The following is a 27,458-nucleotide window of genomic DNA, read 5'->3' on the forward strand; positions in this document are numbered from 1 at the left end:
AAAGTGAGCTCAGATTGCATGTCATCTACTGATTCATCATCAGGTATTAATGTTCTGCCAATTAGCAAAAAGAGATCTGCTTCTTAAAACTACAGTAGTTATCTTTTAAAAGTACAGATTTATTATGATTATTTTTCCATTCTTCAATTCTCCTGTGGTTGGGAACTTTCCAAAGGCTCAAAATACCAATTCATCTACCTCCACTCCACTGCTTTCAGATCCCTGTATAGATATAAAATCCAGTAGAAGAGTTTCTTTACTGATGCCTAGACAACCCAAAAGCTGAATTTGCTATGGGACCATTGTAAGGTCAGTTTTATGTATTTAGACATAAATCTGAAAACTTAAACACCCTAAATCCCTACTGTTTCTTTCTTCAATCTGTTCAGAGCTGAAATGAGCAGCTAAAGACACTGTCATTGAGTTCCTTATTTCTATAACACTGTGCTAAGAAGCCACCAATAGCATGCTCTCTCATAACTAACATTAAAGGCTATCAGCTTCTACAACTTCCAGTGATACCTGGATCTCAACATTTTAAAACCCAAAGTCTTCTAATGAGAGAACCTAGTATCCCACCTTGACAACATTTCTAGTATAGAACATTATATCAGTGTACCAGCTAAAATTTGGTTGCAAATAAAAAAGTTCTTCCTGCCGCAAACCCCGAATTCTAACCTGCAGAGATGGGGGGGGGGGGGGGCGACACAAACACCAAGGCAGGTTTCTCAAACTTCTTTCTCCAACAGTTTTCCTGAACAGCATTCTCAGACAGCATTTTCCCACAGCATTCTCAAACAGCTTTCTCCCACAGCAGTCTCAAACAGCTTTCTCCTGCAGCAATTTCAAACAGCTTTCTCCCAAAACTGTTTTCTCCAACTGCTTTTTCCAACTAAACTCCCTCCTCCCCTGGGGCACATCCTGTTTTCATCAGTCCTCTGAGCTCCTTCAAAACAACAATCTCCCTCCTCCACCCACCCCCAACATCCTGTTTTCATCAGTCCTCTGACCTAATCCTTCCTCGCTTTCCTGGATCCATTCAGAGTTCAGCCAGGGAGGTCAGTAACTCGTCAGGTGGGCAGCACAGGCGGGCAGCACAGGATCAGCAGGCTCAGGTTAAACAGGGATCATGGCTTCCCACACTTCCATAGCTAATTTAAACATAAATGTGTTCAGTTAATAAAATTAAGTGCTCATAGCACAAAATTAGAGGAAGGACTAGAAGGATGCATTGTCAGCTGAGTCTCTAGTTTCACCAGCACTACTGAGAAGGCTTGACAACTAACATTTCACCACTGCCAAGATTAAGAGAATAGAGCAACCATACATCAGAAAGAAGATTAATATACAAAATACATAAAGAACTTTAAAGAAGAAAAAAATAAGAAATATCTCAAAGGTGCCCATTATCCATAGCAATTAGGGAAAAACAACTTTGAGATTTCATCTCACTCCCATCAGAATGGCACAGACCAACAAACCAACCTACAACAATACTGGTATGAATGTAGAAAAAAGGAAACCCTTACTATTGGTGGGATTGCAAACTACTGCAGCCATTAAAATAATCAATGTGGAGAACTCTCAAAGAGCTAAAAATAAATCTTCCCCTAAGACCCAAGATATCACTCCTTGGCATATGCCAAATGCCTCATACTTAAAAATGCATTTGTCACATTACATAGCTATACTACTTCTGGATATATGCAGAAGGACTCAGCATCATACTGCTCAGATACTTGATCAGCCATGCTCATTGCTGCTCTATACCCAATAGGTAGAAAATCCTAAATTACCTTTGTCTGACAACATATGATGGAATTGTGGCACACATACACTATTAAATGCTGTTCAGCTATAAATAAATATTAAACAATGAACATTGGAGGCAAATGGGTAGAATACATAAAGATTATATTGAGTGAGGTAAACGAGACCCAGAAAGATAAGTGTTGTATCTCCTCTTTCACTGGAGACCTCTATATCCAGATCTTGAGATGTTAGTACATATCCTGGAGCTACTGTAGAAACCAGTAGGATTCTTTGCCAGGATAGAGGTTATTGGGAGGCAACATATAGGGACATAGCAAAGTTAAAAGTAGTCTGACCAGAGAAGTTGAAAAAGGTAGTTTTTCTTCCTAAGGAGGAATGAGGGAGAAAAATACACAAGAATGAGGCAGGATGGTAAAATAACAATAAGGACATCATGAAAGCTCATAAGAATTATCTACTATTAATTATCTATTGGAAATTAATATTCATAATTCAGTGTATAAATATACTTGTATAATTTAATATATTTTTCTCATCTAAGTTGATGACACTCTCTTCAAGAGCCAAAGATCACCTCAGAAAAACTGCAACACTAGATATGAGAAACCTTCTTTCAAGTCATTAGTCAGAGTTGACCAAAAGACAACCAAGAAAAAAAAAATTGCAGGCTCCTACTCATGCCTTAGTTCCCCCACAGAGACAGAAGTTTAAATACCTTTGTGAAAGACACCATGCACTTCAGAGAGGGGGCCCAGTGATCCCTCAGGTATAACTGACCTGTTATATAGTCTACTTCCTGAGGACTATCTTTTATAGTACCAAACGGTGCCATGTAAGATTCCAAAGCAAGAGGCAATCATTAGGCCTACTGTGCTATGATGCCTCTAAACCACAACTTCCAGCATGGCACAAAAAGGCTAAGGGAGCAGGAGTGGTACTCATACCTTGGTGGTAACCAGCAGCCTTCTCACTGGACTTAAGACTTCTCGACAAGAGGAAATCAATAGCCAAATATTCAGAGCTAGTGTAACCATGTGCCTTTGAGGAGTGCCTACGAACATGATTTATTAAACTACTGTAACCTGTAACAACAAACTAAACATTTTTCCTTAAACCCATAGATAAGAGCAGTCCTCACACCTTATCACACCTTTTGCAACAGATGGATTCCGTTCCAGAAAACTACAATGAATCATCGTGCACAGTTGTAGATTCCTGCACCAATAGATAAATCTACAAAACACTCCTATGTTAAGGCTCAGGGAACACATGGAAAAGGTGGGTACAAAGATGTTAAGAAACAGAGTATCAGGGAGTTTGCTGTGAAACTATGTCTCCTAGTAATAGTGGGAATGTACACCCATAAAGTCTCACCAAATGTCTGCCTAAACATGAACTGAACAAAGACAACAAGACATGTCAGAGGGATGTGGAAAGATCACGAGGTTTCAACCACACACACACACACACACACACACACACGTACAAAAACACACACACAAATGCATACACAAATACAGGCAAATAAGGAATGCTGAGAATGAAAGAAATTGTCTTCCCTAGGGAAGAGCACACCTATTGATTATCCAATGGTCATCCCTGAAAACATATATACAAGTAATATATAGAGGTTATATTTAGGAATATATTTATTTAGAGTTTTTAAATGGCTTTGATTTAAAAGAGAAGAAGAAGGGTGTATGAGGAGGCCTGGAGGGATTAAAGGGAAAGGGAGAATGATTTAAATCTATTAAAATATCAAAACAGAAGAGAAAAAATTAAAAAAGAGTAGGATACACTATACTTATTACCATCTCCAAATCCATGTCACTGCTGTCTTTACACATGCCTAGAAAATCATACATACTACACTGTGTGTTTTCACTCCACATGCTGTCAGCTCTGTGAGCAGAAAAATCAGAGCTAATCTCATGGAGGGAAAGAGCATAAGACAGAGAAGCCTCTGCCTCACGTCTGCCTTCCATCATTCCTGCAGGAACTTCAATACTCAGAAGCATGTCATGTGCAGAAACTAAGCTAACAGCCAGTGTGGAAAATGTAAATTTTAGCTTTCTAAACTCCAGAAGGTATAAAAACAGGTATGTAGTATGATCTGGAATAGAATTAAATAAGAAATCTGCAATTTATGCCAAAACAATCCATGTATTAGTCTTTTCAACCCTAAAATAATCACTATAAATAAAGAAAAACCTGTTTCTTGTAGCACAAAAGACTGCACTAAGCACACAAATAAAAAGCAAATACGATCATCAGTTGGAGATGTGTGAAAATAAGATTATGGAATAAAGTATTCACGGTGTGTTCAAGGTCTTTTTATTTTTTATTGGTTATTATTTTTTATTTACATTTCAAATGTTCTCCACCTTCCTAGTATCCCCTCCACAACTCCTCTACCCTATTCCCTCTCCCCTTTGCCTATAGGAGGTTGCATCCTCACTTCTGCATCACCCCTCTAGCATCCCTCTACAATGGGGAATCAAGGTCTTTTTAAATAAGCAAATTTTCAATTAAGATTTCAGTAATTAAAATTCATGTATGCATGTAATAACAACTAGTAAAATAGAGGACATGAATTTGAAGGAGAGGGGGAGGAATATAGAGGAAGCCTTGGAGGTAGGAAAGGGAATAGATAAATTCAATTATATTATAATTTCAAAAATAATCAAAAATATTTTTTAAATTAAAAAGAATGGTCATGTACAGATAGAGTTCTGACTCTATCCATTGTAAGACATTTGTCACAGACCTAAAATAAATTGCTAAGTAGTTCAATGCCAGGAAAGACATTGATTAAAACAATCAGTCATATTTTATCTAAACAATTGGGTGTAAATTGTGAGCTTACCTGGTAGAAAGCATGGGATGGAAATAAGAGTCATTAGAGACCGAGTAACTTTGGGATACATTTAAAACATCTAAGGTAAGATACTCAGTTGTATATATAATGAGAATCCAGGACCAATGACTTAAGTGTGGAAATCATAGACATTGAAGAAAGTACTTTGGAAAAGTCAGGCAACAAGTACTAACCATATTAAGTAAAATGAAGATTCAAAAGTCATAGTTAGGCAATGAGGAGCAGGTTGGTGACTTCAAAAAGAGATTTTATACACAGAAATAGGTATCCCAGAGGAGAGGTCACATATGAAGCAGGAAGACCCTGAAGCTTCATGTCACTTGTGACCAAGTTAACACAAAAGAGAAATCCATGACATCAGGAGAGGGAACAGGAGAGAGGAGATTAGAGGGAGCCATTAGAAAATATTTTTTTAAAGAGTATGGATATAGGTGACAGAAACACAAACACAATTATCTCACCCATGGCACTACCATAGCTCAGGGCTTCTAAGTTCCTCTGGGAACGAAGGCACTATACCAACCTCAAAAGAGTTGGGGACACTACAGAGATAAATACTTTCAAAGGGGAGGAAGGAAAAGGTGGCCTCCCCATGTGCCCGGCATCCCTTGCCCTGACTAGGGGACCGTTTCTACTTATCCTGGGTAAGGTCCCAACACAATGTAGTATACACTTTGGGCTTTTGTCTGATAAAGCTAGACACTACCAGAAACAGAGAGAGAAGGCAAAGGGCAGATCAGGACCTACTTGAGTCTTAGAACCCTGTGTTTAGGGACCAATAATTGTTCCTGAGCATAGAAGGAAATAATCCTAGAGAGGGTTTCTGAGTCTTAGCTATTTTCTTTACAGATGTATGATTCAGATGTCACCATACTTGCTTGGCATGGAGAATATTTTGAAAAAATATATAGAACAATGGGAAATTTCTTCCAAATAAAATTGCATATAAGAGGGAAAGGCATATATATATATATATGACATGCATACCGTTGAGGTATAAGGTAAGCAAATACACTATTATTAGGAAGATGTGCCATGTGATATGTTATGATTATATGCTGTGTATATTTGTGCTGTGTAGGGTGAAACAATGAACTGCATGTGGGTTTGAAATTTTCCATGTTGCCTGTCAGGTGATAATCATAGTTTCTATATTTCTATGACCAACATCTTTCAGGGTCTTCCTAATGGTTTCTCAGAATTTACAGACAAATCTGCCTGCATTCTACTTTGCTGTACGACACCTACCATGTAATATGAACACTACATGATAAGTTTTATGTGTTTACCAAAGTTATAAGTAAAATTTAAAACTCAGACAGAAGGCTAGTGAGTTCATGGAATGCATTGTAAGACCTCTTCAAAATCAAAATAAATATTTTCTTTTAAAAAAAAACCAGTTCTGTGGTTCAGAGTGTAGTAATATTTTATCAAATCTGGTCTTCTGAATTTTGAAAAGTGGTTTCAATGCCAGAATCTCTGTGAAGACTGACAGATAATGTCAGACAAATGGTAGATAAAACAAGCTTAAGAAACAATAAGCAGTAAAAGAGCATTAGGAAGGGGGCTGAGATGTAGGGAAGGGGGAGCTGAAAATTTGGAAGAAACCCTGGTACCCACCTCTTAGATGACATACTGAGATAAAATATAGTCACAAGATTGAGAATGAAGATATAATCTAGTGTGGCAAAAGTGACAAAAGAGAAGACAGACAGGTTCCTCAGCCTTCCTCAGGAAGGAAGATTGAAATTGTTTTCAGCAAATATTTAGGAGATTTTAAAAAACCCATATCATGACAGAATAAAAAAATAATCTACACTCAACCAATACACCACATCCTGAAAATTTATCCTAGAAAAAAATATATGAACAAAAATAAATATAGATACAAACAAAGATATTGTTATATCAGATATAAAATTCACAAAATGGAACAGTTTGAATTGCACACATAGGCAGAGAGTTTTTTTAAATGTTATTTAAGAAAATCAATGGAGTACTACAAGAACAGATGTTCTTATTCTCATTTTGATCACTGCGATTTTGTGATTAAAATGTCTACAGAAAATATTAAAGTGATTGGAAGAAAACAAGATAAAGTGGATACAATAGTTAAAAGCATGTAAGAGGTGTTCTGTGGAACAAGGGCTTGAGAAAAATTTATATGGAGGAAAGAAATCCAGCAAAGGTGATCAAAATTCTCTATTACAAATATTTTAAAATATTTTAATTGAAAAATAGCACTTGAAATTTCTGGGGAAAAAAGGATCTATTACATGTTATTTATGTGGATTTGGGCATTGGAAGTATCTGTGATCACTGAGGCTGGATACTCCTGTTAAAATATCCTCATTCATTTTTCCAAAGTACATGGCTTAAATATATAATCCTGTCTCTGTCATCTACTATGTGACCGTAGGTGAGTTGTCTACACCTTTGGGGCTTTTGTTCCTTTTCTACCATGGCAATTAGATTAGTACCCATGTTTTTGTATAGACAAATGAGGAAACATAAAATTCTTACCATGTAGCAATCTCAAATTGTAAGTTTTAAGCAAAATATATAGTGAAAGGACAAAGGGTGCTGTGAAGGTTAGGTATATGAGCAATGGCAGAAACTACAGCCTCTCACCTGAGTAAGAAAGTAGATAAGAAAATGGTTGAGCTAAACTCACGTAGGAGATGGCCTTAGAGAATGAATGACAGGTAAATCTTTAGACCTAGGCATCTGGAAACTGGGGCACAATGCTCCATCTTTTCCTCACTAGTTACCTAACTTAAAATAAGTCATTTAATCTTTCTGTTCATGTATTCTCATCTATATAACTGGTATTCTTTAATTCATCTTGCATATGTCTGGGGAAGATATGATATGTTTCAAGTACTGCCTTAGTTGAATTGACCTCTGTGATATTTGATAAATTAGTGGCTATGAAGTTAGAAATTTCAGACTCTGAACTTAGAAAGACTTGAACTTGTGCTTAATCTTACTTAGTAGGTAAGTGGCTTGGGGGGACATTACTAAGGATGTCTGGAATTCCATTCCCTCATCTTCAAAACAGGGAAAAAACTTTTCTGTGTTGTACTATGATTGGGTAACTACTAAGCTCTAGGCAGGATACACTGCAGCAATGAGGCACTTGGGAAAAGTTAGCAACCTCTCCCTGCCTTGTCCTTTAGGATCTCACTTTGGAAACAACACTAAAAAATCCTGAGTCTGTGGCATGTTATCTCATGAGAATATGGATAAAAATGAAAGTTTTTCTTAAAAAAATACGTTCTTCAAATAGTTGAGGACTGTCTAATAAAAGAGAAGTTAGAAGTTCAATAAGCCACTACATGCTGTCCAAATGCACTGTAATTAAGACTTTCCTTATAGGCAGAGGAAGCTAATACTGAAAGGAGACATTGTTTTATCCCATAGTGAGTGCCCTGTCATCACTCCTGTTCAAACACACCAAACAACACCTTTCGAACAACACCTTTATTGTTTTACACAAAATGTTAATGTTGTCCATAGAAATATTTACTCTTACATGACTCCTTTAATCCTGAAATTTCATGGATAAATATTTCTAAGTATACAGAATATACATGTGGTCATGGAACTTGAACTGAAGCTTGGATGGTGAGTGAAATTTCAACAAAATACTCATAGAGATGATTCTGGGCAGTGTACCTTGTATCACAGGGACCTAGACAAAAAGGCAAGAAGAGAATCATGGCAGGTACCAGAATCCTAATTGTGATTTGTCTGTGCTGTTATATAATAAATGTTCACATTATTATGGGGCAACTTAATTCTAGGAATATTGTGGTGACTGTTAGACACTACCTTGGGAAGGACTCAGTGGGCATGTGTGGTCATTTGAGTTTCAGTTTCAGTATCTTTAGTACAAAGGACACAACTGCTCCATCTAAAGTTCTCCAAATGGAAGGTGGCACAGAGAAAAGTAAAAGTGGCAGAAACACAGACTGTATAGTCAAAAGGTCTGGGTTAAATCACATCCATACTATTTCCTTATCGTTGGTCCAGATGAGTTCAATCTCTGGGATTCATGACTCATGTGAAAATGAAAGACACCAGCTCTCTTTATTTGAAAAGAGGTTGTATGGAAAGTGTTTTACTGCATTACAGAAGTATTGGTTATTTCAAAACTATTTCTCTTTCTTAGCTGTGCAAAGTTTGTGCCCTGGAATAATGGATGAGGAAAACCAAACTACAACAACTGAGTTTCTCCTACTGGGGTTCTCTGACCTCAGAGCCCTTCAGAGGCCATTGTTCTGGTTGGTACTTCTGGTCTACCTGATAACCTTTCTGGGCAACTCACTGATCATCTTTCTTACCAAAACCAGCCCTGTGCTGCACTCCCCCATGTACTTCTTCCTGCGCCATCTTTCCATGGTGGAGCTTCTCTACACCACAGACATTGTACCCAGAGTCCTGGCTGATTTGACCTCCTCACAGCCCCAGACCATCTCCTTCAGGAGCTGTGCAGCCCAGATGTACTTCTTCATTGTCCTGGGTATCTCAGAGTGCTGTCTGCTCACAGCCATGGCCTATGACCGTTATGCAGCCATCTGTCAACCCCTGCACTACTCCACCCTAATGAACCACCGGGCCTGTATAGCTATGGTGGGAACATCATGGATCATGGGCATCATCACAGCTACCACTCACTCTTCCCTCATCTTCACTCTGCCTTTCCCTAGCCGCCCCATCATCCCACACTTCCTCTGTGACATCCTGCCAGTACTAAGGTTAGCAAGTGCTGGGAAGCACAGGAGTGAAATTTCTGTAATGACAGCCACAGTGGTATTTATCATGATCCCCTTCTCTCTGATAGTTACTTCTTATGCCCGCATCCTGGGAGCCATTCTGGCAATTGCTTCTAGCCAGAGCCGCAGCAAGGTCTTCTCTACCTGCTCCTCCCACTTGCTTGTGGTCTCCCTCTTCTTTGGAACAGCTAGCATCACATATATCAGACCCAGAGCAGGCTCTTCTGTCACCACAGACCGCATCCTTAGTCTCTTCTACACAGTGGTCACACCCATGCTCAACCCCATCATCTATACCCTCCGGAACAAGGAGGTGATAGGGGCCCTAAAACACATGAGAAGGCAGGTTCTCTAACCCTAAGGAGAACTGAGGTACTTTTACTTGTTCATTGTTCCTGCTTCCAGCATTCAGGTGTTCAAATTAAACTTCAACCTAGCAGGATCCATAAAGAAACATAAAGTAAGTAAGTCTTCGTGGTAGAAGGTGCTGTAATTGAGACATGAATGGCCTGTGTCTTACTTCTTATTCCATATCCCAGATTCACTACTGAAGTGGGATTTACTAAGAAGCATCAGGATAGAATGGATCCTTGACTTGGGAAAGAAACGTCCTCTACATTGTCCTGGATTCTGGGCAAGGCTTTGGCCATATAAGCAGCCAGAGAACCATGTAAGTCATGAAACTGACCTCCAATAGACACCAAGAACCCAAAGAGAAGTTTACTAGCTTTCGGTTACATTTATTTCTATTTATCTATTTTGTGATACGTTTGCTCTGCTGAGCCCTTCAAGAAGAAGAATGTCTGATGATATTAGTCACATCCTTCCCTCTCCCAAGATATGTCTGTGAAAGGAAGACAAGTTAGTCTGTATGGAGAACTGGGGTTTGAGAAACCATTTTCAAGAGATCCTTCCAACAGCCCTTCTGCCTCATAGACATTCCTCTCTGGAAGAATAACTTAATCAGAGAAATCCTCTGTATGGAAACCTATCTCCTATTTTAAGTTTATTTCCAGAGTCTCCTATTCCCACAAGGTCTTCTTATATCTCTGGGTCTTCTCAAAAGCAATTCTTTCAAAACTTAGCCATATACATCATCTAGGTGATTATTGATTATTGCTAGGTAATGTCCACCTAGCAATTTTTCATTCATTTTGTAGTGCTCAACTCTACTATTCCTCCTTCAAATTTGTTACCTCAATGCATCTAAATACTCTTATCATGCCTAAACCATTATAAATTTTCAATAAATTGTAATTATATTTTGTTTCTTTACTTACTACATATAGGAAATGCTAATATTTGAATACCACTTAAGAAAAAGCTGAAATAGCTTTTAAGAGCCAGTACATTCTTTTGCTTCATAATTATAAGGAAAATAAAATACACATTAATAGGGAAATCTTTTAATGATTTTATATAAAACTTCCCCCAAAAGCTTGTCTCTATTTTGTATGATATTTTGTACTTCAAAATTGCAAAACATCACTTCTTTGGTATATACCTAAGTGTTAGGTCAGCATATCACAAAGAGATACCTGTACATGTGTTTATTGTAACATTACCCATAATAGATAAAAATCAATTGAGATATACATCAATAGATGAATGGATAAATTAAATGTGGTATATATACACAATGGAGTTTTACTCAGACATAAAAAAATAAAACTATGCTATTTGTAGGAAAATGGATCATCATGTTAAGCAAAGTAAGCAAATTTCAGAAAAAATACATACTTTCACATACAGAATACGATCTATAAGTAAGACATTAAAATAAAGATAGAGCCATTTGGAAGGAGAAAAGGTACCATCAGTTGGGGGAAACAACAGACAGTAATGGGAGAAGTGAATATGATTAAAGCATATTATACACATATTTGAAAATGTTATGATGAAACATATTTTATATAAAAATATAATTAAAAGAGATAAAACATGTTAAGAGAAAAATTTAGTATGTTTAAAATACAAGGACTACTCGCAAGGTCTTAAGAAGTTTCTTCTTACATCAAAGAACATTCATGAATATTGTGAGTAATTACTACCAATTACTCTTGCATTCTGCATGCTTCTCTCTCTTTTTTAAAAAATATTTATTTATTATTATATTTATGTACAATGTAGCTATCTTCAGACACATCAGTAAAGGGTGTCAGATCTCATTACAGATAGTTATTAGTCACCATGTAGTTGCTGGGATTTGAACTCAAGACCTTTGGAAGAGCAGTCAGTGCTCTTAACCACTGAGCCATCTCTCCAGCCCTTGCATGCTTCTTTTGATTTGCTTTTTGATTTACCAGGATTTTTGTTTTCTTCTGTCCATAAAGGCAGTCTTCTTGCATATAATAAGTAATACAGTTCGCTGTGGACCCCAACTCATTTTAAAATAGTTCTTGCTTTTATATTTAAGTGTGATGGGAGTTATCCTGAGACATAATTGATATGCAAGAATCTGCATTTAAGGTGCATAATTTGCTAAGTTTAGATATATGTATACATCCACCATCATCACAATCAAATTGATAATAATATTCATAAGCTTCAAAACCCATTGCATGTCTCCCATTTTTTCTTTGTTTTGTAATTTAGAAAGAATATTTAACATGAAATATACATAGTATTAACCAACTGTTACAACCATTGGCCAGAAATTCCTCACATATGGCAACTACCATTCTACTCTCTGCTCTGAGCTGGATGCAGTGACTCCTGCATTACTTACCAGTCTGTGACAGGATTTTTCTATTTAGAAACATATTCAAGTTCATTTGTGTATTGCATATGTCAAGATTCCCTTATAACTTAAGGCTGAGTAATACTCCACTTTATGTATTTCATACATTTTCTTTTCAAATTGTTTCCTTTTATATTATACTATTATTTTTTCACTAATTTGCAGATAGACATTTAGGTTATTTCTGTATCTGCCTAGTGTAAGTGATGGTAAAATATGAATGTATAAAAATGCCTGTTGAAAGTCATTGTTTTAGTTCTTTTGCAAATATATCCAAGGTGATATTTCTGCATCATATGGTGTTTCTGTTTTTATCTTCCCATTAACGGTGTATATGTTGTTAGTAATTGGCTGCTTGTTGTCATTATTGTTGCTGAGACAAAGTCAAACTATATCTTCAGACTGGCCTGGACTGGCTCCTTCAACATCAGCATCCCCAAAATCTGAGGTTACAGGTATCAGCATTGTGCCACCACCACATCCATGTTTCTATTTTGTATTTTACAAATGATGAGAGATTTTATAAACTGTCTCCAATGCAAGGTGACTCTCTAACTATATTATTCAAGCCCACTTCCTGTTTTAACAATTTATCAATGTAATTATGTAAATAATGTAAATAGTCAATGTTTTAACAATGTAATCTATCCTCTTACATTGATATGTCTCCTTGAATATTTTGGAAATTAACTACTCACTTATTATGTATTTGAGTATTCTCTTCCACTCCATAAGTTGACTTTTTCTCTATTGTTTGATTTAATATACAGAATCTTTTCAGTTTGTGGTTTACACATTTGTGTATTTTTGCTAAGCTTATATATTACAAATAAAACACTAGTAAGCTTACTTTTATGAAGCCCTTTTCATGTATTTTCTTCTAGAAATTTTCATATATGTGCTAAGTTTAAGCCTTTCATCTATTTTACAGAGGGGCTTGTGCAAAGACTCTGCACCCTGATAGAATACTCTTTTCTTCACATTTATGTATCCCTTGGTTTGTGCCTAATTTTTCCTTACATATTATATTATTTACTTATCCTATTTATTTACCTAGTATAATTTACTTCTTAGTTTTAGTATCATTTAAAATGCAAGCTAAATGCCCAATTTCATTTCTTTGTATGTCAATATCCAGTTTTCTCAACTGTACTTGACATAGAAATGAACCCTTCTCACTGTGGATTCATGGTAACTTGTCAGGGATCAGTTTCTCATGCATTCATGAACTTATTTATGTGTTCTCCAGGCTATGTAATTGCTTTACATAATACCATACGGTGTTAGCTACAATGGGTTTCGCATATATTTTGAAATCAGGATGTCTAATACTCCCAACTGTGTTATTGTTCCTGAAGATTAATTTAACTATTCTAAATTTAACTATTCTATATATCAGTTTTTCTTTCTATTAAAAATACTATTAAAATTTTGACAGGGATTTCACTGACTATACAAAATATGCTGCATAAAATAAACAACGAAACATTATTAACTCAAGTTAAATCCACTTGTTTTATAATTCATTCATCAATAATCTCACCAACAAATCTTTCATCTTCTTATTTAAGTTTATTTTATTCTTTTCATATTATTGTAAATGAGACTGCGTATTTGATTTTTTACAAACATCGTGTTTTTATGTCATGATGATTATTGAGTTCATTTATTGTTTCTAACAAATTGTGTGTGTGTGTGTGTGTGTGTGTGTGTGTGTGTGTGTGTGTGTGTGTGTAAAGGAGAGAGACAAAGAGACAGACAGACAGACGTGACCACCTAGAAACTGACACTAAACCTGAACCTATGTGAAAGAACACAGAAAACCTCTGCATTACATCCACAGGAATGGTTACAGGGAGATGGGTTCTTCATCTTGACCAGTGCTTTTTAGTCACATTATGTATTTCTTGTTTTATACTTAAATTTAAATTTGAATACCAGGGTTGACTTATTATGTTTGATCTCACCATTTTTGTCTTCTGCTCCTCCTCCTCCTGTTCTTCCTCTTCCTCCTGCCCCTCCTCCTCTTCCTCCTCCTCCTCCTTCTTTTTCATCCACAAAGTGTACAATTGCCCCAACCTCAGCCTCACATATTACAAGATATCTTTGTGTGTTTCTCCTTCCCTTGTCTTAGCATTCTTCATCTCATCCTTTCATTGTTACTATATTCCCTCATCTGCATTTTTCTGTTGCTATAATACTGACCCCTAGTCTTGTCAGGAGCCATAATAGGACCAGCTAATAACTAGCAGGTCATCTTCCCTATATGGTCTGCTTCGAATTATAATATAATCTGCAACAGATTTGCTTTTATGAGGTAAGGCCGTAAGAGAATTCATTTTAGGAAAGACTCCTGCTATTAATATGCTCTTCCTGTTATTATTAAGCATATATAACAACCACTAGGTATTATCCCACCTTTTTGAGCAGATCTGTGAAAATGTACTGTCGTGTAGTGATGTTAAATAAACAGATGACTTCTTAAAATTTAATAATGTTTCTATAAGAATTCCTAAATGTATACCAGTGATTAATTAAGCTCTTTTATAGTGGGACTGCTGTTCAATCCTTTTCTAATAGTCAAAACTTCAGTGAGAACTCTGTCAGTCTCCTATGTGTCACCAATTAATTGCTCTTAGATAGTAACCAGACTTTCTCTTACTCAGAGCACATTCCAAGAGGTTCTAAAACAATTAACCAAAAGTCATAAAAAGGGAACTAATGACTTATAGATGCTACGACAGAAGGTAAAATATTGACTGGGTTTATATATACAAAATTTCACTAATAACTTAGCTATGGTTTTAAACCTTCAATGGACCTGTGAAGCTGTGACAGGTGATGGATGTTTAGCTAGATAATTACTCGTAATGGATATGCATGTAACCATTCTCTGTTGTAAACTTCTATTTCAATTTATGATTTGATTGTTTGTGAGAACTTGTGGTGAACTTTTTAACATGTGATCTTGAAAGACTTTCGTGGGGAGCCCTCCCCAAGCCAGTCTCAAGAAGGTGGCACCCAAAAACCACGAATAAACCAACTTGATGTAAAAACACGAGGTAGTTTATTGGCGGAGCTCCAGGCCTATGCGTACCTCATGCAGGAGGTAGAGGCACCGACCACATGACTTGAGAGGTAGGGGTTATTATAGGGGGAGGGGGAGGGGCTAGCAAGAATTGGCGCGGTTACTCGTGTTTGTCTCATTTAAACATCAGCAGAATGACCACACATTTGCAGAATGGTACCTGCAAAAGCAGGAGTGTTAGGAGACCTGAGGGGTGGGTCAGCGGAATATTTGGTTAACACATGTCTCCAAACCATCAGTCCCAGGAATGCTCCAATAATGCCCTGCCTGGGTGTGCCCAGGCCTGTCCCACTGCGTTCTCTGCCTCAGGCTTCCAAGCCCACACTTTCTTCTCTGGACTTATTTGACATAAGTTACATGAATCCCAGGCCTTAAATTTCATTTTAAATTTCATTTCCCTTCAATCTGAAAGACGTATAAATACTGAGGACAAAGAGATGCGAGAGGAATTTTTTCAGTAGGGAGAATTTTTTTCCCTTCCCAGCTTAGGATCTTTCGCTTTTCCCCTTTTATCTTAGATAACTTTAATAGGAAACTTTTTACAACTTAGTTATAAACGCTATAATCACTTTTCTTTTTATTGAATATTTTATTTATTTACATTTCAAATGTTATCCCCTTTCCCACACCCCCTCTCCCATCCCCTCCCCCCTCCCACACTGCACCCCCTGCTTCTATGAGGATTCGCACCCACCCACCTCACCTTCCCCTACACTGAGGAATCAAGCCTTCACAGGACCAAGGGTTTCTCCTCCTCTTGATGCCAAACAATTCCATCCTCTGCTACATATGCGACTGGAGCCATGGATGGAAGCTTGGGGTGGGGGTGGGGGTGGGGTCTAGTTGGTTGATATTGTTCTTCCTATGGGGTTGCAAACCCTTTCAGCTCCTCCAGTCCTTTCTCTAACTCCTCCATTGGGGACCCATGCTGACTCCAAGGGTTGTCCCTTTTTATCCCTGCAACTTCCAACTAGCAGGCTGAAAATAAGAGCCTCTGAGTTCCTGCTGAGATAGGACAAAGGCCACATTACTTAATCCTGCCCAGCCCCTACTCCCCCACTACCGCTTTGGCTACAGGTGTCAATGACCTAAACCCGCAGCTTTCTACCCTGGGAAAAGAGCAAGAAGAGCCTGGAGGCTCCCAGCACTTACTCAATTTTCTTTACAATTTTACTTTTTGTACCTAAAATCTTAGAACACACCGTACTATCCTTTTTTCTTTTACTTCATAAGAGTTCTTGCTGTTGAGGAGTAAATAGTTTTAACTGGCAATTGCTGTATTTTCTCAGCAGACCCATATGTCAGCTGTGGTCACTTCCGTGTTAATATTATACTCATAGGGTGGTGATAAAAATCATTCCTAGTGCCCTGATCATGTATACTGAGAGTTTAGCTCCTGAAGTCTGTTTCCAGTCAGTGGGGACAAGTCACAATGCAACTTACCTACAGCAGAGTCCCACTTGAACACTGCATTAACTTAAAAACTGAAGATGACACTCACCTTTAATCCCATCACTCTCAGGGAAGAGATAGACAGATTAGTTCAAGGCCAGCCTGATCTACATTGTAAGTCCCAGGGCAACCAGAATTACACAGAGCAATCCTGTCTAGAAAAAAAAAAAAAAAAAAAAAAACCCTCTGGATGGTTTGCTCAGCCTGCTTTCTTACAATACCCAAGACCACCTGCCCAAGGGATGCACCACTCTGTCTTGGGCCCTCCCACGTCTAATATCAGTCAGTACAAAACCCCCATACCAATCTTGTGAGGATATTTTCTCAATCATGGTTCCAAATGTGTACTGAAAAGCTCACATAAAATGAACCAGTACAGACAGCAATAAATAAGGGTTATTAAAGGGGAAATGGAAAAAAGAGTGAGAGAGAGAGAGAGAGAGAGAGAGAGAGAGAGAGAAAGGGGATATAAAAATAGAGAGATAGATAGATAGATAATAGATAGATAGATAGATAGATAGATAGATAGATAGATAGATAGATAGATCTGAAATATATCAAACAAAATATTCAGTAAGTCAAATACAAATCAGAGCAGAAAGATTCTCTAGCAAAATAAATCAAGTGGGAGATAAATTATCAGGGCTTGAAGACAACGCAAAACACCTAGAATATTCAGGATCAATAAAGATAAAGTGATCTATATTTATGAATAAAGCATGTAAGATCTATAGAGCATTACTAAAATTCCAAATTTACAAATCATGGTTGTACAAGGATTAAAATGCCACTAGAGATGTAAAAAATATAATCAATAAAACCATAACAGAAATTTTCTGAAATCTAGGAAAAAGGCTATCCAGAAGCACTTAAAACAGCAAACAAATAAGACCCAGAAACTAAACTCATCACATCAAAACCAACACAGAATGTTTGTCATGGTTGTTTATTAACAGCAGATGAAAGCAAACTAGATTAAAAGTTGTGAGAAAGGGGGCTGGTGAGGTGGCTTAGTGGGTAAGAGCACCCGACTGCTCTTCCAAAGGTCTGGAGTTCAAATCCCAGCAACCACATGGTGGCTCACAACCATCCATAACAAGATCTGACTCCCTCTTCTGTTGTGTCTGAAGTCAGCTACAGTGTACTTACATATAATAAATAAATAAATTTTTAAAAAAAAAAAAGTTTGAGAAAAAAGTATCAAGTCACATATACAGGTAACTAGTCATAATATTATATTTCATTTTTAATATATGTATCCCCTTTAGATCCTGATTGAAGGTCTCCCTCCCTCCTCTTCTCCCAGTTTCACCATTACAGGACCCTCCTCCAATTATCCCCTCCCCTCCTCCACAGAGAAAAGGAAGCTCCCAATGAGTACCAACCTGACCTGACACATCCAGTTGCAGCAATACTAAGCCCATCCTCTCCCAAAGAGGCCAAACAAGGCAGCCTTGCTAGGGGAAGGGGATTCAAAGGCAGGAGAAAGAGTCAGAGACAGCCCCTGCTCCAGTTGTTATGAGACCCACATGAAGACCAAGCTACATATTTCTACAAATGTGACAGGGCCTAGGTACAGCCCGTGGTTGGTTGGTGGTTTAGTCTCTGTGAGCCCCATGGAGCCAGATTAGTAGACTCTTTAGGTCCTCTTGCGATGTCCTGGCTCTCAGCCCTTCTCTCCACTCTTCCACAAGACACCTGGAGCTTGGCCTAAGTTTTGACTGAGGGTCTCTGCATCTGTTTCCATTAGTTTCTTGAAGCCTCTCAGAAGACAGTTATGCTAGGCTCCTGTCTGTAAGCATATCACAGTGTTATTAATAGTGTCCAGAATGGACTCTGTCTCATGAGTGGGTCTCAAGTTGGGCCAGTCATTCATTGGCCATTCCTATAACCTCTGCTTCATTTTTATTCCTGAACATCCAGTAGGCAGGACAAATTTTGGGCAGACGTTTTTCTGGGTATGTTGGTGTTCTCCCCCCTCCACTGGAGGCCCCATCTAGATAAAGAGCTGACTACTACTGTCTCAATATCCCCAGCTGCCAGGAGACTAATCTAGGGTATTACCCATAGACTCTGAGGAGCCTTCCCCAACCCAGCCCTTTGGCAGGTCCCAGAAATCCCTCTCCATTTGCATTCTCTCTCCCAGCCCTCCATATCAGGTCTCTATACCTGATTCTTCCCCTCTCTCCCACCTAGTGCCCTCCCTCCATCTACCTCCAATGTCTATTTTATATTCCTTTTTAAGTAAAAGTCAAGAATGCTCTCTTGGATCTTTCCTGTTACTTAGTTTCTTTGGGGCTCTGGAATGTAGCATAGTTATCCAGTAGTTGATGTCTAATTTCCAGTTATAAGTGAATAAATACCTGTGTGTCTTTCAGGGTCTAGGTTACATCACACAGGATGATCTCATCTAGTTCCATCTATTTGCCATTAAATTTCATGATGTCTTTGTTTTTAATACCTGAGTAACATTCCACTGTGTAAATGTGACACATTATCTTTAACAATTGTTTGGTTGATACATATCTAGGTTGTTTCTAGTTTCTGGCTGTTATAAATAAAGCTGCTATGAACATAGTTGAGCAAGTATCCTCATGTTATGATGGAGCATCTTTTGGGTGTATCCCAAGGAGTGGTATAAGTGGGTCTTGCAGTAGAAATACTACCAATTTTCTAAGAAACAAAAATAAATATTTTCAAAGTACTTGTACAAGCTTGCACTCCCACCAGCAATGAAGGAATGTTTCCCTTGCTCCATATCCTCACCAGTATGTGCTGTCACTTTATTTTTTCATCTTACCCATCCCAACAGGTGTAACATAGGATCTCAGACTAATGATGTTGAAAATTTCAGTAAGTAATTCTTGGCTATTAGAGATTCTCTGTTGAGAATTCTATGTGACTCTGCACCACATTTTTAATTGGGTTGTTTGATTTGTTGTTCAATTTCTTGTGTTCTTGATATATTTTTGGATATTAGTCCTCAGTTGGATGTAAGGTTGGTAAAGATCATTTCCCATTCTGCAGACTATTTTGTTGAATTGATGGTATTCTTTGCTTTACAGAAACTTTTCAATTTCATGAGGTATCATTTATGAATCATTGATCTTAGTGTCTGAGCTATTGGTGTTCTGTTCATGAACTTATCCTTTGGTTCCAGTGTATTTAAGGCAGTTACCCACTTTCTGTTCTCATATATATATATATATATATATATATATATATAGTGTAACCAGTTTTATGTTGAGGTCCTTGATTTATGTGGAATTTGCAGGGTGATAAGTTTGGATCTATGTGCATTCACCTACATGTAGACATCCAATTAGGCCAATACCATTTATTAAAAATGCTGTCTTTTTTTTTTTTTTAACATTGTATGGTTTTGGCTTCTTCATAGAAAATCAAGCATCCATTGATCTGTGGGTTTATTTTGGGGTCTTTGATTCTATTTCATTAATCAACCTGTCTGGTTTTATGCAGTACCATGCGATTTTTATTACTACTGCTTTGTAATACAAGTTGAAATAAGGGAAGTTCTTTTATTGTACAGGATTTTTAAGTTTTCCCGGGGTTTTTGTTTCCCATATGAGGTTGATAATTGCTCTTTCAAGGTCTGTAAGAATTGAGTTGGAATTTTGATGAGAATTGGAGGATAACTTTTGGCAGGATGCCCATTTTTAGTATATTAATCCAACTGTTCCATGCACATGGAAGATCTTTCAATCTTCTTATATCATCCTCAATTTCTTTCTTCAGAGACTTGAAGCTCTTGTCATACAGGACATTCCCTTACGTAGTTAGTGATACCGAGATATTTTACATTATTTGTGGCTATTATAAATGGTGTTGTTTCCCTAAATTGTTTTTCAGTCTATTTATCATTTTATAAACAAGGGCTACTGATTTGTTGAGTTAATTTTTTATCTGGCTACTTTGCTGCAGATGTTTATCAGCTGTAGGCATTCTCTGGTAAAATATTTGATGGCACTTATATATACTAACATATCAAGAAGAGAACCTGTTGAGTACTCATGCAGACCCTAGGATTGCCACTTCGGTTTCTGTGACCCCACGTGAGCCCTGCTTAGTTGATTGAACAGGACATATTCTGGTGTCCTACATCCCCTCTATCACCTACAACTTTCCTCCCCCTTTCGGCTTGGTTTTCTGACATCTGAGGGAAGGGTCATAGATACAGAAAGAAATAGTGTGGACTGGAACGGGTTGGGAAAGGGAAAAAAACCTCTTGTAGGATATAAGTGTATGCAAATAAAACTAGAAAATTGTAACAAAAGATACTTTTAAGCATCACACAGCACATGACTTAGGTCTTTCCATCACCCTGCCTTCTGTGATTATTTTCTTCCCTCTTCGAAGTGGGATTGCAGCATCCTCACTTGAGCATTACTTCTTGTTAAACTTCTTATGGAATGCAGGTTGTACCATGGATATTCTGTATTTTTTGGCTAATATCCACTTATCAGTGAGTAAATACCATCCATGTGTGTCCTTTTGGGTCTGGATTAACTCACTCAGGATGATATTTTCTAGTTTCATCCATTTGCCTACAAAATTCACTATGTCTTCATTTTTAGTAGATGAATAGAAATCTATTGTGTAAATCACCACACTTTCTTTATCCATTCCTCAGTTGATGGACATCTGGGTTGTTTCCAGTTTCTGGCTATTACAAATAAGGCTGCTATGACATAGGTGCATCCTTGTGGTATGGTGGAACATCTTTTGAATATATATGCCCAGGAGTGGTAAAACTGAGAGTCTTTAGGTAGAACTATTTCCAATTTTTTGAGGAACTGTCAGATTGGTTTCCAGCATGGTTGTACAAGTTTGCAATTCCACCAGCAATGGAGAAGTGTTCCTCTTTCTCCACATTTTTGCCAGCATGTGCTGTCATTTAGCCATTCTGATTGGTGAAAGGCAGAATCTCAGGGTCATTTAGATTTGCATTTCCCAGTGACTAAAGATGTTGAATATATCTCAGCCATTGGAGATTCCTCTGGTGAGAATTCTTTGTTTACCTCTGTGCCCCATTTTTTTAAATTTGTTTATCTGTTTTGTTTGCATGTAACTTGCAGAATCTCGTACAATTTTGGGAACCCACTTAACAATAATACGAGCATTAAACCAAATATCGATCAATTTCAGTTCTACATGCAGACTGCTAGTTAAACCAGCACCATTTGCTGAAGATTCTGTACTTTTTCTACTATAGGGTTTTGACTTCTTTGTCAAATATCAAATGTCCATAGGTATATAGGTTTATTTTTGGGTCTTTGATTCTATTCCATTTTATTGATCTGTCTCTGTACCAATACCATACAATTTTTTGTTCTTTGTTCTGTGTTTTTGTTTTTTGTTTTTTGTTTGTTTGTTTGTTTTTTAATCACCATTCCTCTGTAGTAGAGCTTGAGATCAGGGATGGTAATTTCCCCAGTTCATTTATTGTTGAGAATTGTTTTCACCATCCTAGGGTTTTTGTTTTTAATATATGAAGATGAGAATTATTCTTTTCATATTTGTGAAGAATTGTGTTGGAAATTTTGATAGGGAATGCATTGAATCTGTCAATTGCTTTTGGTAAGATGGACATATTAACTATGCTAATCCTAACAATCCATGAACATGTGAGATCTTTCTATCTTCTGAGGTCTTTGAATTCTTTTGTCAGGAACTTGAAGTTCTTGTCATACAGATCTTTCACTTGCTTGGCTAGAGCTATACCAAGGTAGTTTATATTATTTGTGGCTGTTGTGAAGGATGTTGTTTCCCTAATTTCTATCTCTACTGGTTTATCATTTGTATAAAAGCTACTGATTTGTTTGAGTTAATTTTGTATCCTATCATTTTGCTCTAGTTGTTTATCAGCTGTAGGAGTTCTCTGGTAGAAGTTTTGAGGTCATTTATGTATACTATCATATCAACTACCAAGAGTAGTACATTGACTTCTTCGTTTCAAATTTGTATCCTCTTGACTCCCTTTAGTTGTCTAATAGCTTTAGCAAGAACTTTGAGTACTATATTAAATGGATAGGGAGAGAGTGGGCAACTTGTCTTCTCCCTGGTTTTAGTGGGATTGCTTCAAGTAAAAAGAGAAACTCACAATAACTCATAACTCTCAGCCACTATAAGAGCATAACAAAAAGTTCTGCAATTTATTCTGTAGTTGTTATAGCTAAGCTCTGGACTCTGAAAGGTGTGAAGATACAAAGAATAGCAGCTACTAGTATCATATCAAATATATGGAATATACGGTGAACTAGTTATCTTTAGATTGAGAACTTGTAGCCAAAGCTGTTAGGGCAGAAAATAATCAACCTGTATTTTAAAAGTTAAAACATATTTTATTCCCACTTTGAAAGTTATATATCATATATTTTTGATGACAGAATTTGGAAATTATTACTTTTTTGAGTTGTAAACTTTTTAAAGTTAGCTATGAAATATAGTCTTGAGGTCGGTATCATGTATTTCTGATCTATGCTCTGACCAACTGAGGACTATCTATGCAGAAACATTGATACAAAAATTGATAAAAATGTATCCATGGAATAATAATAACAAGTACAGTTTCTGATTTAGAAAAATATATACCACTGTACATGGAACTACATAAATACTCAGCTTCTTCTTTTTCCAGGCATAATTTTAACTTACTTTGCTAACTATCTGTAATAAAGGAAATTTTCTGTTTTTAGGTGAGAAATTTTACTTTTATCAAGCTGTAACTTTTATAGTCACTTAATTATTAAAATTTAAGCACATTAAGGTTCTTTCTTGTTATAAATTATCTTTCTATTCTAAACTCTAATTAGTAAGGATGAAAAATTTAGTTACCATACTTCCAAATTTTTGTTGTGATATTTAAGTGCTGTGTATATTGTGACTTTTCCGATATTTCTAGTTGTACAGGCTTTCCAAAGTTTCCTTGAAAGACTCAGACACATTTTGCCTCTTGGAATACAAGAGGAAACTATAAAAGGAAAACAGAGCATACCCATCCCCTGAGATAGAAAAACAAATGCATGTCTGACTAATTAATTTTGGCAACCATCTATTCTAGTTCCCTAGGGAGACATTTTGCATTGTGAAAATGTAGAATGCCATCTGTGTGTGACATTAGGCTTCCTATGAAGCAAAGGAAAAACCTGATGTTAGACAGATTGCTTGCTGATATACTGTCCCCTCAATTACTATTTATTTTTATTTATTTTTATTTTTATTTTTTATATTATTTATTTATTATATTATTATTATTTATATTTATTTTTATTTTATTTATATTTATTTATTTTTATTTTTATTTTTTATATTATTTATTTATTATATTATTATTATTTATATTTATTTTTATTTTATTTATATTTATTTATTTTTATTTTTATTTTTTATATTATTTATTTATTATATTATTATTATTTATATTTATTTTTATTTTATTTATATTTATTTATTTTTATTTTTATTTATTTTACTCACTTTGGTATTTTAGTAGTTTTCAAGAAGAAAAAATGAAATTCAGGCTGGAAACACAACTCTTTGACAAAAAATTCCTCCTGGAGAATCCATACCATAAATCAAAACAAAGACATAATTTTCAGGCTGACCATGAAGGACCTTAGGAAAGAACATGAGTTCTGGTTGAGAGAATTTGAGAAGTATCAATAACTTCTCAAAGTAAATCCAGAGCAGCTGAGGATTTAGAAAGGGTACATTAGAAGTCTGACAAGGTTCATACTCAGGGATGCTGAGATGACCTGCTGTTCTAGCTCCCTGCCTCCAGATGCTTTTCCCATAGACTTGCTTCCAGAACAGATTTAGGAATAACTGTTGATTCCCACTGTACTCAGTTCATCCTGCCCTTAATACAGATCCAGTCAGAACTTCAGTTAAGCCCTGAACTTTCAAAGGATACAGTGACTGGGTAACAAATGAATATACAGTGCCCAATTTAGCAGGAAGAAGCTATGGAGAGTCATCCCAATTCCTTGGTTTTGGGTGTCTGGTTATGGTTATTTTATGTAATTTCTGGTATTTTATAAATTACAGATAAATTGTCATTTTAAGAGATAATTTTGAAATGGTCATAATTTTGGATGGAAGAAGTTAAATAAAGAGCTTAGACTCAGGGATTTCTATCTTTCCTTTTCTCTTCTGTATCCTTTCTTAGGAAAACAGAAGGGGGTTGAAAAGAAAAAGGGTACTAATATTCTGAGAAATTAGATATACGGGGATGATTACTAAATTTACTCTTAAACAAAACACTTTATAACCATAATCTTACTTTGGTAGAAATCTTTAAATTTTGATGCAGAATTAAGTTATATTTTCTTACATTGGTACAGAATTTATATATTGATATAGGTTTAAGGTTTTCATTGGCATAAATCTTTAAATATGGTTACAAAATTTAAAATTCAGATTGTTACTCTTAGGTAGGCATTGTGCCTATGCAATTCATTTAAGAGTACAAAGCTTAGACACAGTCCTTCTAATAGCTGTTATTACAAACTGTTTAGGACCTTTACAAGTTAAAGGTCAGATAGTAATCTCATGGTAGTATTAGATTCAGACTTAATTGCAATAAAGTGTTTTTAAGATTATTCAAGTAGTTAAGAATAATATATATTTAACAATTCAGTTATATATAAATGGTCTTCAAAAGCATCAGAGATTCACAAAATATGCTATTTAAAATCATTTCATTACTAATAGATCTTTTCACTAGGAGACATGTCTGCTCCTTACAGTATCCCCTTCCCACTTCAAGGAAGACAATGAGCCTCCTTGACTGCTAAGTTCTGCCAAGACAAAGTATGCTGGTCCTTCATAATTCCTGCTTCACATAAGGTCTGTTAGATGGTCCTGGGCCAGAAGGCTGAAGACAGTAGCTCCATTGTTCAAAGAAATTAGGGGACTGTCCAGGCTCTCAGGTGTCTCTACAAATTGTGTAAGTTTTAGAAGATATATCTTTGTGCTTCCTATATTTCAGGTAATACTTAATTCCTTCTCAGATCTCTGATGGGGTTAAAGACTAGTTATAGTCTCATAATCAAACTTAAGTCTTTTAGCACTAAAGAGGATTCTCTAGATTTGAAAGGATGGTTTTCAGATGATATTGCAAGCTAAAATCAAACATAATCCAGATAAGGAATTGTAAGTTGGTAAGATGATAATTTATCTAAATTGATAAATATGATGGACTAGATGTTATAAGTGTATTTCATACCTTACAATTTACATAATTGTTATAATGATGTTCAGTGTATATCTCAGAGGAAAAAGGCCTTTTTAATTAGACAAAAGGGGAAAATGTAGCTGCTTGTATTATGAATGCTAGTTCTGTTCCCCAAAACTGCTCACGGGAGTTTCTGTACATAAGACACTGGTGGACCCTGCCCCAATTTGGTTCTGATTGGTAAATAAAGATGCCAGCAGTCAATGGCTGGGCAGGGCAGGCAGAGGCTGGACTTGAGAATTTCCTGGGCTTGGGACAGAGAGAGGAAGAGGGAGAAGGAGATCCACCAAGCAGGGAGAGGTAGAGGAGGAGAGATGACATGCCTGAGAAGAGTGGAGGTCAGAAAGGCAGAATTGCCATGTAGCAGCTGGGAGAGTATGGCCCAATAGGGCTGCCCAATTGGGTCCAAGTTAGAATATAGAATTTAGTAATAACTCGAGATTATCGGTGGGAGTTGGATTAACCACATGGAAGTTATGAAGTGGCCCAGCTATTGTGCAGATTAAGACATATTAAAATATAAAGGCTGAGTGTGTGTCTTTCATTTGGGAACCAGAACATGGGAGTGGGGAGTCACCAGTATATATATATATATATATATATATATATATATATATATATATATATTCCTACAAAGAATGAGTTTATGCAAAATACATAGAGAGAAGCAAATTAATCTATTGACTAGGTTTAATGTTTGCTTAATAACTTAACATTGTATATTCATTGTCTATTAGAAAGGACACAGAGGGGCTATTCATTACAAAGCCTCCCATACAGTAAAGTGAAGGCCAGCATGGCTGTGTGTGGATATGAGTATGTGTGTCTGTATGCCTACACATTCAGGAGTGTTGTCTCCTTAAGGAATGTCTGTGAGGGTGACCTCTTTCCCAAAATGATGTTGTTTCTACCAAGCCTCTTTCAGTCTATTGAGTACTCATGTTTTTAAACAAAACAGAAGCCGTATTTGCATATTTAGATTTTCTGTATGCATGGTGGGGAGGGAAGAGAGGAGAGAGAGATGGAGAGATAAAGGGAGAGAGAGAATGAGAGAGAAAGAGAGAGAAATCACATACTAGGTAACGATACTTTGTGTAATAGAAACATCCAATGTTCTACAATATTTTTAGAGCAAGAGCCAGACTGGGGAGCTTAATTATATCTTGTAGAAATTATGAAGCTACTTTTGACACTTGTCTACATTTTGTATGTAATCCCCTGTTTATTATTTGGGATATCCAATCCCTAAGATTTTGAAAACTTATTCTTAATTTTCATTTGAGTAACTCTACTAGCTTGCCAATATGTGCCAGGGGCCAGCCCTGGCAGTTTTTCTTTCCTCTTGGTTCCTCTTGAGGCAGCAGAGTGGGAAGAGCACTGGTGGGAGCAGGACATAGTCTTTCAAGATATTTAAGATTGCTATTTAATAATAAAAAGACCTATCTTAAGTCTAAGTCACTTTGCTACTGTAGCTGACCAGCTTGAGTTCCTTG

General features: G+C 36.6%; 1 protein-coding gene across 1 annotated transcript; it reads left to right on the forward strand.

Moving 5' to 3' along the window:
* The first annotated feature begins 8,851 nt into the window (after positions 1-8,851).
* Positions 8,852-9,784, forward strand: LOC110327116 (olfactory receptor 10P1-like). Its single transcript, XM_021205837.1, has one exon. The coding sequence runs from the start codon at positions 8,852-8,854 to the stop codon at positions 9,782-9,784; it is 933 nt and encodes a 310-aa protein (XP_021061496.1).
* The last annotated feature ends 17,674 nt before the right edge of the window (positions 9,785-27,458 follow it).

This window comes from Mus pahari, chromosome 9 (genome assembly GCF_900095145.1).
Source record: "Mus pahari chromosome 9, PAHARI_EIJ_v1.1, whole genome shotgun sequence".
NCBI lineage: Eukaryota > Metazoa > Chordata > Mammalia > Rodentia > Muridae > Mus > Mus pahari.